General features: G+C 33.2%; 1 protein-coding gene across 1 annotated transcript in view; it reads right to left on the bottom strand.

Annotated features, from left to right (window-relative positions):
- Dop2R (dopamine D2-like receptor) overlaps positions 1-14,152 on the bottom strand; it is a 219,942-nt gene that overhangs the window by 35,746 nt on the left and 170,044 nt on the right. The window contains exons 2-5 of the mRNA XM_089598807.1: positions 9,381-9,490; positions 8,380-8,632; positions 8,007-8,107; positions 5,987-6,178 (exon numbers count right to left, since the gene is read on the bottom strand). Coding sequence (XP_089454933.1) covers positions 5,987-6,178; positions 8,007-8,107; positions 8,380-8,632; positions 9,381-9,490 — 656 coding nt within the window. The remainder of the gene's footprint in view (positions 1-5,986; positions 6,179-8,006; positions 8,108-8,379; positions 8,633-9,380; positions 9,491-14,152) is intronic.

Below are 14,152 nucleotides of genomic sequence, written 5' to 3' on the forward strand. Positions count from 1 at the left end.
CTGATAGACGAGCAAAAGATGTTCGCACAATCAACCGTGTTGGGTAAAAAGAGTGCGGTTTTATCGTTTATTCTGGAGAATTTTTCCATTCGTGATGAAACGGATGGCAGGTTGAAATTGATCATCAAAAATACGGACTACTATATAATGAGTGAATTGATTCTGTTTGTGAATGGTTATCAGGTCAATCATAACGAAAAAATAGCTAAAGAACTGATGGTTGTTGCTTTCGAGTTCGGTGTGTGGGACTTGGTCGACGTATGCGAGGGTATTTTGATCAATTATTTGAAGCCAGGTAACCTAGCTGATTATTTGAAGTTAGCCGAGAAGTGTAAGGCAGTACTACTGAAGGAGATGGCCTCAGAAATGTGCTCTGACCGTGTTCAGTATTTAGATCTTTAAGCAGTGAATTGTTAGGGACATTTGTGTCCTGAAAATTATTTTAAAAATCTCTTGCTTTTTTTGTGCTTATTTTTTCACGATATGTAATAAAACTTAATTTTGATTTTGAATAAACAATAATTTAGTGAATACTACATGTTTCTGATTGTTTTTATTTTTCATATGCCAAAGGAAAAAAATACTACCAGCCTCAAAATTACATAACCTTGGTAAATTAAAAAAAGCTGTTTGTATGGAATTATGCATGTTGAAACATTAGGCCTATACACAGTCGAGAAAAAAGATAGGTCTTAAAAAAAAATTAAACTCTTGATATCGTATAATTGCTTTTTTCTATGTATTAACTTACTATTTTAATTGACTTGTCAGTTACACATTTTTTGTGTCAATGTACTTAGAAATATACAGCTGTTTTTTTTACGGATAGTTTCATAAGATTGTAATTGTTATTACATTTTGTTAAAACGGAAAATCTTGGTAGTAATAATTTACAAACCATTTTTAAAACCCCTATTGATGCTATTTTAATTATTTATATTGTCTTACCTTGCATCAATAACGTAATGTAAAGCTTCATTCGAAATTATTATCGTCTTCATGATGGAATACATCCATACTTTTTCTTTGATTCTGGATTACGTATACTGTTTTTACATGTACGTACGAAAATAATTTATACTTTTCCAGTTTTATATAGTTACTTTCGTGAGGTAGGAAATGAACCTTATACAGCTTACACAATACCCCTCTCCCCTACAAAAAAAAATCCCTACATAAATCTCTTTAGCCACCTTACAAAAAAAGGGAAAAATCGACAAATGTCTTCGTCATTTTTACGTAATGAAATTTTGGTTAACCCTCTTTTCCACATTCTCAAGAAAGATTCATAAGCCTCATCTTCGTTTGGCCACGGCCTACTTAGATACGTCAATTGAAAAAAAAGGAAAAAAAAATACATTTGAAAAAGTTAGTTCCTCTGCTACAGCTTATGTTTTAGTTACATATAGAGTAGAGAAAAATTGTATGGATACCATTATTTTATGTTTAAGTATACACAATTATATCTGAAGTGTAATAATTATAATTGTCAGAACAGAAATAATTGAATCAATAACATAACACGTATAAAGCTTCATTTTTAAATTATTATCCCTTGTAAATAGGATACAGCTGTTGTTTCTCTTTGAATCTGTATCACGTGTACTGCACTGTACGTACATACGAAAATAAGTTAATTTTAGTTATTTTATAAAGTTATTGTCGTAAGTCAGAAGAAAACCCTTCTACAGCTCCAAAAATACCACCCAAAGTCCCTCCATAATTTTTTTTAGCCACCTCACAGAATAAGGAAAAATTCGATAAATTCCTTCGTTATTTTTTTTTAATAAAATTTTCCATTATGATAAAAAAAAACTGATTCTTATTTGCTATATCCTTGAATTTTTCTTACGGTATGAGTGTATCTTATTTAAATACAATTTTTTTATACTATACACTTTTATTTAAATAACAATTTTGACGGTCTAGATGGCTACTAATATTAAAAAACAATTACAAACATAGGCTTTGAAAATTGAAAACAAAAAAAATAATTTAATACATCTAGAAATTAGATCTTTTGCCAAAAATAAGTTAAAGAGTCATGTGTATTCGATAAAAATTTTTAGATCACGTTGCTTTTCTTTTTGAATCAAGAATTATATTAAAAGTGTAATTATTGTGGTCCAAATAACGATAGTTTTAAGGAATAGCTTAAAACGGATGTTAGATCACCAAGTCTGAACTTTCTTGTATTTAAAAAAGACATTTTCTATGTAAATATAATATATACTAGTAGGACTTCACCTCCTGCGCGCTCCGCACGCCAGCCATCACAATTTTTGTCATTATATATATACATATATATATATATATTCCTATATTATATAGTTAACTCAGTGGGGCATTCCAAACAAACCCCCCACCGCCCCCCACCAACCCCCCACAATATAAGGTAAAAATCCGTTATTTTCTAGCTTATTTTGACATATCGTAGTTTTTCTCAAAACCCCCCACATCCCCCCACCACCCCCCACAGCCCCCCCACCAATCCCCCACACATTTTTTCATGGCCCCCCACCGCCCCCCACCGACCCCCCACAAAATATTATATGAATAGTATAGAAGTACGGTATAAGTCTTTATTCAAGCCAGGGGGTTCAACCCAGTACTGTATTTATGCACGACGTTCTCACAAAGTTCAACCATCGTGAGTACTGAACTATTTTTTTTATTTTTTTTTTTTATTCGTTTTTCAAGTTTTTTTTTAGTGAACTACATGAATGCAGTATTAACGTTTATAGAGCTTCGTTCTTTCAATGGGTCTGGCGACCCCCTTGTTACCTGAGAAATTGTGTTTTTATACTCGTCATGTTCAAAGAACTTCGTTCTTACCGTGGGTCCCATGACCCATTTATCCCCCCTGGTTTGTTGTTGTTTTTTTTTTTATTTATTTATTTTTTTTTTTTTTCTTTATTTCTTGTTTTATCAATTTTTTTTTTTATTTCTTGCTTTATTTTTTTTCATATTTCATTTTATTACATTTTATTCATTTTTTTGTATTTCCTTCATTTAATTTCTTTCTTATTTTCATATTTAATCTTTTTTTTTTCATTCCCTTTTTTTTCATATATCGTTCTTTTTTTTTCATATTTAATTTCATTCCTTTTTTTAATTTATAACAGTAATTATTAGCATTACTGTAATGCCAAAAAAACCTCAGGTTTAATGAAAATACAAATATTTAATGCGTAATAACGCGCCTTATTATATTCAATTTACATAACCATATTTATGCTAATTAAATTTTTTTTTTTTTTTTTTTTTTTTTTTTTTTTTTTTTTTTTTTTAGAATTGTAAAAGAAGAAAAAATTCAAAGTGAAAGAAAAATTACTGTGGGGAAATAAAATTAAAATTTGTTAAAAAATTAATTGCTTGGGAGTGTGAGGGGGAATGGTGGGTAAAGGTGTGCAGAAGAGTAACACGGCACGGTTGACAGATATAGATATATAATGAGGAGAGGGGAAGTGTGTAGAGAACACTTGGTGAGGGGGGACGGGGTGAGGGGAAAAACTTGAGAGGAAAAGATTTCTGATTCAAAAAAAAAAAATCTGTCGGTTTTAAAATTCCAGCCCCCCGAGTAACGCGACATAAAGAACTTCGTTCTAAAAATTTAAAAAATGTAGAAGTACTAAAAATAATGTTCTCGAACAAATTATTTTTCGCAATAGTGTGCGGAAAATGGGTGTTTTCCGCACTGGTATTAGTGTGGAAAATCGATTTTCCCACATTGTGTGCGACAAAGGTGTGCGGCAAAGGTTTTTGCCGCACAGTGTGCGGAAAAGGTGTGTGGAAAAGGTTTTGCCACACACCGGAAAAAATTTTGCTACACACTGGAAATCAAAATTCAAACCTATTTTGTACCTATTTTCCTCACACATTGCAAAAAACTTGTACGCAACTCGTGCGGGACGATTTCCCGCACTCGTGTGATAGACTCGCACTCGTGGCCAGTGACGGTAACTCGTACCTTGCGATCACACTCGTGCTACGCACTCGTGTGCTCAACTGGTACTCGTTCCCGTCAACTCCGGCACTCGTGTGAGTCAATCACTACTCGTGCGGGAAATCGTCTTTTCCGCACTTGTTACGTAAATAACTATTTTATAATTATTATATTACTTTGAATTACTAAAACTGTTTTATTTCACTTGTGTGTGTTAGCAAATCTACTTCTTTAACTGTCTGATTTACATGACACTCAAAATAAACTGATTTTAATTTACCACAGTTCAAAAAGTAAAGAGACAGACTCCACAAGTTATTTTTATTAGATTCTCTATTTCTATATATGCATTAATGATTCGCTTATTGTTTTTTTGTTTAAAATTGTTGTAGTTTAAAAAAAAAAATTTTTGATGTATAATAAGTCCTTTGTCACACACTTAAAAATTCTTTCTGCACACTTTTTAGGACATCAATGAGGTAATTTCGATTTGCTGCACAAAAAATAATATAGAAACCACCTATTAGCTATACAGTGTTAGGAAAAAAATCATCGACACTCATTATACTCATTTCACTGTGTCTACATCACGAAAAAATACATTTATGTGCTTCAAAAATTGTGATTAATTTGCGTCCTAGGGTCCGTGACGCAAGCACGAAAAGTACTTAAGGCCCTCACTTTGCACCCGATAAAGAAAAAAATATTTTAATGTAAGAGAACCAGAGAAAAAGATATTAGACTTTCAACCATCACGTATTGCCCTTATAATACGATATTTTATTAATTTTCCTAACATTGTTTTTTGCGAAGCGAAGAATTTCGTTGAAAATTATCCTATAGAAATTGAGAAGAACTAGAAAAAAAGACGACATATTTGAGTAGAGACTTTAACCCAGATCTTCTTCTTGCTGGCAAAATTCATCCGAGTTATGCTGAGAAGTTACAAATTATGTAGAAAAATAATAAGAATTTGATATTTATCCTACTTCAAGCGACAAAACAAAGCCAATTTTCTACTGTTTTTTTGTAAAATACATAAATTTCATCCTTCAAAATGATTTAAAAAATTTCTGTATTATTGCGTTGATAAAACAGTTATAAAAATAATTAGTTTCCTATAGAAATTATTAATATACTTATGTAAATTGAAAAATTTCTTACGTTATTTTATAACGGCTTTACAGTAGTTGGCGAAAATAAGATATAATTGTAGTAGAAAAATGAAATTGTTGATTATAAACTTAAAATGTGAATACCAAATGAATTTCTGTGAAACAAATACTAAATACTAAGAAAATTTTATTGGAGCGGATTTTATAACAGAAAATGGAAGACGGAAGATCATCGGCAACTCATTTAGTATAACGTTCTAATCTACAAAAAAAGACGATTACTTAAGGAGATAAAAAAAGAAGTTCAGAAAATTCTGTACTTGAGGTATAGAAAGATCGCTGTGTCAGTTAGAAAATCCTGCCAATTAATACTAAAGGGTTCTACTCAAGCTACAAATAGTCTTTTTCTTATCTTTTACTTCTCCAGCAACTTTTTCCGTAACTGGTCATCTACTAAAAAACAAATAATTGTATTGGCAGCGTCTACTAGCTGGGAAAACTTTTGTAATTATCTTACTTTAAAGATGTGAAAAATGGGGGATCAAATGGTTGTTCAAGGATAATTGGAAACGCGAAGACTTTTTCCTTTTTCAGCAACCTCTTTCTCTTCTAAGAAGTCGAACGCTTTGCTTGGCAGTTTTTATTTTTCATTTCATCCAACGACTCCTCATTATCGTATCTTATCTAATCACAACTAATCTCAGAATGATAGGCTACATCTTCAACTATTAGAAAGTTTGTTTTTCTACTATCGAAATCAGGGTAGAAATAGGATTATAAAATTATTCGCAAGTTTTAATCATCCCCAGAAAAAAATAAGTCCACAGGAAACTTCTTTTCAAATTCTTTTCAGACGAAAGAACTTAATTAAAAAGGAACCAAGGATGTAAGGAAAAATGGGAAAAGTGAAGTAAATATTACTTACGCATCCTCTACGACAGTGGCAAGAAAAAACTCGGCGCTCTTGTCGTTGGAGATGATGACAACGGGATCGATGGGAGTTTCGTCCTCGTCCTCGTTACTGCCAGATGCTGTATTCGTTGGCTCCTCGATGTTAGGTGCTACCAAAGCCATCGCGCCCAGAGCCGTCTCCGCGAACCTTACCACAGAATATCCACTACGTGTGATCTTAGTTGTAGGTTGTCTCTAAAGAAGCTTCTACAGAGGGAGACTGTGTGTTTCTGCGAATTTGTGCGTGTATGGGGATGGTTATGCGAGTGAGCATATGAATCGTGACAGGAAGCTCGAGGAGTCAAAGAATTTCAAGATATTGGGCTCCTCAGTCATTGTAATAAACTATAATAAGTTAGGATGAGATTAGCAGCTCCTTTTTTGTTTGAGTTGACTGACTATCCTTTTATCCCATACAGTTTTTCTCCATTTAAGGTGGGTTTTATCCGTTTTTACAGAGTTTTCCTTACAATACAACAATAATTGAATTTATAAAACCGAAAAATTATGTATCCATAGAGGCTGGCATACAAAACCGATCCTATCATTGAATGTTTAAAAAACCGTATTTATTTTTAAACAAATTTTTGAAAAGGAGATTATTAAAATTACTTATTCAAGGTCAATGATATTTATGAAAATATAAGCAAACGATTCAATGCTTACTCTTTTAGGCACCTGGAGTCAGTTTTTACGTCAAAACATGTGCTTTTACTCAAGAACCATTTAATTATTTCCGTCCCGTCATTGCTTTTACGTTTTAAACATACAGGAACTATGTAAGAACAACTTTTTTTGACTTTAAAAAAATTTCTATTATTCTTTTGCGCGTTAAAATGATTCAAATTTTAACTGTTTATTTGAATTTTTTTTCAAGGAACAGAAAAATTTGAGGAAAAAATGCTGAGCCTGATGAACATTCTCCGAATTTTTTTGTGATATTCTTATGTTACGTCCTTACCCTAACAAGAAAAACCACCATATGACTTATCTTGAACTTATCAATACTATCCAAAAGAAGGAGCAAAATAATTTTTTAGTATTGAAAGAGGTAACTGAGAATGAGGTATTTGGCCAGGAAACTATGCTTGTGATATAAATACAACGTTAAAAACTCACAGACTAGTAACTAATTGGTAGAAAGCAAAAAGAACATCTAAAATTTCTAAATTGTTCATTACTGTAAATTATTATTGAAAAAGAATGAAAGCTGTGGGAAATGTATAAATAAGCGAAAATGTGTTTTTATTTTTAATTTTATTAAAATTCAATATATTATTTTATTGCTAACAAAAAATTACTTGTCCCTTAATATGAAGCTGTGATTTGAGTATCACTAAATTGAGTTCCAATATTTTTCATCATAAAAGATTATTTAATAAAATCTAGATAGGGCTTATTTTGATCATGCAGTGCAACAATTTTATAGTTAATATCTGTATCTTACTTTGTTTGTAAGATGTTCGTTGAAACAAAAATAATAATAATAATAATACTTTGAATGATATTTTAACAATTTTCCTTTAATTTCGATGAATCAATCTTAAAATTTATACGAAAATATCAATAAATAAACACATTCTATTTTAACAACGTGCAAAGCGGTAAATTGACAATAAAATCAAATCATGCAAGTATATTACTTTTTGGTACTTTATTCGCAACTCTCAAAGTTTTGAAAGTTTTTGTCTCATTGCCGAGTTTTATTCAAGGCTGTGGAAGTCCAAGTTACTTAGATCGATTTTTCTAAAACTGTTTTCTGCTAAATTTTTTAATACATTTTTTTTTGTACAATATTTTTTATACAACTATGAATAAGTAAGCTTTTGAGAGTATATCGATCAAACAACAAACATCTAAAAGAGCTATATTTTACTACTCATGTGTCAACTAAAAGCTTTATAATTCTTGGTAACGACAATGTGACGACAACATTTATTCACCAAATGCAGATGTATCAAACGAGCATTTTCATAGTAAGTATACAGACTTACCTCCTCGTGTTTGCTATATTCTCTATGACACAGCCAGACTTGATATCTCCCGTTTTAGTCTTGCGTTCGGCACGTTTCTTTTTTTCCCTGTTTCGAAGTGCCTAAAACAGTATTTGCGATACGTTACATAAACGTTTTTTCCTGGTACTAATGTCTAATTATGATGAAAAAAAAAAAGAAAATGTGTTCTGGATTTTGGTAGTAACTATATTGAAAACACAACTAGCTAATAATATGTATTAGTGGTTTTCATCTCCTTAACAACGAACTTTGTCTAGTATTTAAATAAATTCTAGATTGCAAAAAAAAAGTTAAAAAATACTATTGATAAGAAGACAAAAGCCTAAGAAAAAATGTATGAAAACAGACTCACGCTAAATATCCTATAGTAAAGAATAACCATAGTTATACAAGGTATATAAAAACTGCTTAGGCTCGAGTAAATGATGAAGTCCGTGTGGTAGAATAGGCAGAGCTCGGGCTGGCGGTCGGGTGTATTGTTCAATCCAAGAACGATTGGACTACCGATTGCTGCTGACACGAACCACACCAGCATTATTGTCAGCCATACTCTACGGTTGTTTTTGTGCTTCGCGTACTCTATAGGCCGCGTGACAGCAAAATATCTGCAGTTCAAATGGTCATTGATCGGTATTATGTCAAAAACATTATTTTTTATCATTAAAATTACGATGCAGTGCACTACATTGGAAGTAATGCAGTTTACAGAGTTTTAGTACAAATTATTCGGATTTCAGGCTTGTGGCAATGATTACAGTTGCAAAATTAATTCCTTCCAACTTTGTTGGTATGTGAATTTTCGATTAGCCGCTTAATTTTCAGAATCAGCCAAACGTTGGCGCGCGAAATCCATTTAGTTTATGCAAATTTTAAGAGTCAATATAATCCATAGCCATAATTTATTACGAGCAGTGATTGTTTTTAGAGTTCTGGCCCTGATAACAAATTTTCCAATGATAATAAAGTGCTCATAATGTAAAAATATATTATTCATACAAACAGTAAAAATCAAAAATTGCGTGTCGATACTGATTGTATGCGCAATAAATATACTCTGCTCTACAACGTACAAGCGATAATTAGCGAATATCAGAATTTGATGAGTAGTTAAAATTAACAAGCCTAGAAATTAACTGGCACATCAAAATATGTTGTTAGTACCGAATTATGAAGCTTTGATTCCACATCAGATGAATATTTACATATTACTCATCAAGTCAATAGTTAAATTATTTTCTCTTATCGTACCTTCACTCCTCCAAATTATACATGTATTGTACCACAGAGAGTAATACAAGAATTTTAATCATCAATCGTAACAGCTAAGTAGGAATCGAAGAAATGTTGACTTACCTGTCTACTGATATTGCTACTAAATTAAAAATCGAACTAGTGCTGCACATGACATCCATGGCGATGTAGAAATCACAAACTACTGCTGGTAGATTCCACGTGCCGTTTACCTGCAACAAAAAAACATAAAATTATTTATTTTGATTACAGGATCATACATACACAACATATACATACAAAACTCTTTTTTAGAACAATGAGTATGATTTATTGATGGCTTCATGATAAAACACCATCTCCACGGAGCCTTGCAATAATAGCGCGTGTCTTTGTAAGTTATTTTAGAGCAATAAATCCCTCTCGCATCTTAAGCTATCGAGTCCAATATTCACCGCAAAGCTCAAAGAAATAATTCACCCTGTAACACTTCTATTACTCTTCCCTGAAAAGGGGGAAATGGAAAAAGAAAGTAAAGAAAGCTCCAACGAAGTGGTGGGCCAGAGGAGAGAGTCCGCAAAAAATGCTCGCTCGATTCAGCAGTTCGGAAACAATTAAAAAAAAAAAAAAGCCAAGTTTCGTTTTGCAGTTAGCATATAATACTAACGGTGAGGCAACCGATGGACCGTGACAAGCCAAGTCCATGAATCAAAGCCACGCAGCGCATATACGGGTGCGCTAACTTGCACTTTGACTTTTTTTGCGCTCCACCCTACCTCTCTCTCTCCCTCCTCCTTGCGTATATACTTTCGCAGAGTAGGGGATGAAAGGGATCAGTGATTTATCGCCCGGGCTCTGATTTATTGAGTTATTAATACTTGACTGACTTTGGGCTTATTATTTTTATTGTGACAGTTGCTTATTATATACATTCTTTGAATCTTTTGTTGTCAAGCCCAGACTTATTCAATCAAGGGATTTGACACGAATGCGGGATTAAATGAGAGTCGAGTAAGATTATAACCTGGAAATAAGTAGCAAGGGAAAATTATTTTATCTCAAAAACTATGTCTCATTGAAACAATGGAATACACGTTAGAAAATTAGAAAAATAACTTCTTACGTTCAGGAATTGCGTTGCCTGTGGCATGTGAGGAGAATAATGCTTGAAACAAAAAGTTTTTGAGCACCTAGATAATTAATCTACGTCGATTTAAAAAAATGTGTATTAGTAGAACCACCGTAGTAAGAGAACCATGACAAACAAGACTTTAAAAAATTTGAAGTGGTTCAAACATAGATCAGTATTTTATCCAATTACTGTGATTGTGTAACTTATGACATTCTAATTCATGGTGAAACTCAATCCTTAGAGTTATAATATTATAATAATGCGTGTCTGCAAGAGATTACCTAATTAGTTCAAACCAATAAAGAAAAAGCTTTCCATGTAAAAATAGTTCAATTTTTCTGTTTATAAATTTTATCATTAATGGTTTATTTGCACGCTATCATTTCACAGTAGCCATCTGCTGCTCTTTTTGACAAAATCATGAAGATTTGTTCATGCTCTGAATGTTTGTCCTGCTTTTGAATGCTGCATATACGGTCACACCGGCAAGTGCTCTTGCTTTGATCAATATATTCGCTTGTTTGCATACATAGGTATGCGAATAACAACATATTTGAAGTTGGATCCTTTGACCCACACGTATTCTAGAGAAGTGTAGGGTATACCATTTAGAAAGTCAAAGGATGCATTGGTCAGTGATGGTAGAGTAAGGATAATGGTTAAATAGTTCAAGTCCACATGACAACAAGGAATTTCGCAGTTGATCTTATAGGGAAGACACCCAAACGGATGTCCATTAGTAAATATCAATAGATGCCTGTCAACAAATAATACAAAGATCTTCCGTCTGCAATGGCTACTTTACTAATTGCAAGCGTTGTATGCCACTTTCAGTGTAAACAATACAATTATTATGTTATATTCTCTAAATGTTATACATTTAATTTATAATGGTTAGAAAGATACGTATTGTTCAAGATTATGAATAAGATTTTTCGATCATGATAATTATTCCTTTAAATACATTCACTTAAAAACATTTTCAATTGAAGACGTCAGGATGTACTATCACTTTCATGATCGTAATTTGTGGAAAACATGTTGCTATACGCATTTGCGTATACTATTATTTCTTAAAAACCTCATTACTAATGAAATTAAACTAAACTACTTTGTAAATCCTTTGTAACTTATATAGTCATGGCCAAAATAAATAAGTGACTTTTAAGTGTACAACAGTATGTTTATCTTATATTTTTTAACAATAAAAAAACTACTGAAGGGAGAATAAGGAAGCTACTATAACACTAAGAAAATCTTCGATTAAATCCCTAATAGACGCCACTTATTTCCTCAGCTGAAATCCGCAAAAGCTTATAAAGAATCGTAGCATAATCTTTCCTAAGGTTTTGGACTTGCGCTTCGTTAATTACGACTGTTTTACGGATACCCAGTTTCGAAAGCCCGACCCACGTGCTGGTGCATCTCCAGTTAAATCGCCTTGCAAATACGCTTCCCAGACTTTATTCGTTGCAAAACTCCGCCAGGATGGTCCAAGTATTTATTCGTCTACCCAAACAAGAGGCCATTAGTTGCATTCACAAACTTGCAGCTCATTGTGGGTAAATTTGTTGTAAGTTTATTCGCTTCGCAAGCTCTTGCGATATTTCATATCATAGCAGATTGAAATTCACATAATTGCCTTGACAGAGACAGCCCCTACAAAAAAGCTCATCAGCAGTGATAAATTTGCTGAAACAATTTTCTTACAATCGCCAAACAGCGAGAATCGCGTAATTAATCGGAATGCGTTTAATCTTCCACTTTCACCAACAAGGATAATATTCACACGTGGTAATTAGGACCCTCATTATAATTTTAGATTACCAACGTTTTATCTTCCAAAAGTTGTCGGTTCCATGGAAGCACCAAAGAAGCAAGGATAGCACACGTGCCAGGAGAGATAAAAACCTGGGTCTGAGAAAGCTTACTGGAAAACAAAATTACGAGTAAAAGAAAAAAGGAAATGAAAAAAAAAAAAAAACAAAAATCGGAAAAATAAATAAACTAGAGAATGGAGGCAAATACCTGGTAAATAAGGCTTTCGCGCGAATCGCTTGAACCCACCCACCCCTAGATCTCCTCTCCAAAGTGCCCATTTAAGCCCAACAGAGGGACGCTTCTGCGCGAGACCTGCAATTAATGGCAGTGCTGCGAGCCAAACCAATGTGACGAAATCAAACTGGGCTCGCGTGCTGCATTTTTCGAGGCGTTTTAAAATGTGTGTCTTGTGCAGTGCTTTGTTTTTGGTGCGTGATTAATGATACGTAAGGATGCGAAATTATTAAAAAACAAATTTGATATTTCTAGCTCTAAAAGTGAAAGATTTGTTGATCTCGCAAATTTTTAGTTGGTACAATTTTTCTAAATTTTTATTTTTATTTATTAGAAATGATGCCGTTAGTGACAGACTCATGACCATAGAGTTTTAATAATTGCACAAATAATAAAAAACATGTAATTAAATGGTTTTGAAACGATATTCTATTTATGAGTGTGATTGATCAGACACAAAACTTTTAAATTTTGTTTCATGTTTGCAGGATAATTTTCTGTAGATTTTAAAATGTGGGTGTATTTTCTTATCGTTAACTGAGTAATCCTTATGTTTAATTCTTACTAAGAAGCAGTAGAAAGCCCAACTTTTGGAAAGTAAAAGATGTAGAAAACCAGCACATCTAATTCCACGAAAGCTTATTTCAACTCGTCGATACTTTTATACTTACGTGAGTAACGACAACCCAAGTCCTTTGGATTATCATTTAAATGTGCCAACGCACTAATCCTTCAGCCCCTAGTATCATCTGAATGACACTCGTGAGAAAAAATCAACGTACGAGGATAGGCTCAAACAACGCTCAGACGACACCCGCAAACTCGAGACTCCGTATACCAGTACGCACTTATTCGGGCTACGTATGTATATATAACGTGAAGTACGTGCAAGCAACGCGCGTCTCATTGATGAAGCACTACTCGAGCGCTCAGATATAAAATACAAACGTGAAGTGGGGTCGAGGGAGCTTATCGGGCTCAAAACAGATGATCCTTTATGCTGTACGACCATACTATACTGCTACTACTACTCTAAAGCACGAGAGTGCGTGCTGGTAAATTTGGAGCGCACGGCTGCTGCTCCTCTCAACCGAAGATAAGCTCGGAGGGGCAAACACTCTGCATCATTATTCCTCTGCTTTCCATCTTATCCAGCGTTGAGGCATTGATGCGTGAATAAAACAAATGCTCCCGCGATTTGTCAGGTTCTGGCATTGACAATCGAGCGATCTGATACGTGTATAATTGCAATGAAAAGATGGAAAAAGAGAGATCAGATGTTAGTAAATAATATTTGGGTCCTTGTATTACCAGTTGGCTTTAAATTCCTGGAGGAAGGACTTGGGATACATCAACATCCATCCGTGGATTTTAAAAATGCTTAAAATTTATTTTTTGGACTGTAGAACTTCATTCAGATACAAAAAAAAACAATACACCCGATGAGCATTTATTTCGTGAAGTATTTATAAAGCTCATAATGAAATAAACACATTTCCAACAGATGAAAAATTAAACTTTGTACCAAGCAGTACGAGAAAAGCGCATAATTATGGAACACTCTAGAGACGATTACTCATAACCAATACCACGGTGGTTAAGGGAATATCTTTTATTTTTTCTAGTGAAAAAGATGTACTAAATTTTTAACAAACAATGTTGAATGAACCTACTTAAACACCTAAGATGATGCTCTATTTCACGTGAA

This window comes from Copidosoma floridanum, unplaced genomic scaffold (genome assembly GCF_036245765.1).
Source record: "Copidosoma floridanum isolate Cflo_tuat_1 unplaced genomic scaffold, Cflo_Japanese_pri ptg000006l, whole genome shotgun sequence".
NCBI classification, from domain to species: domain Eukaryota; kingdom Metazoa; phylum Arthropoda; class Insecta; order Hymenoptera; family Encyrtidae; genus Copidosoma; species Copidosoma floridanum.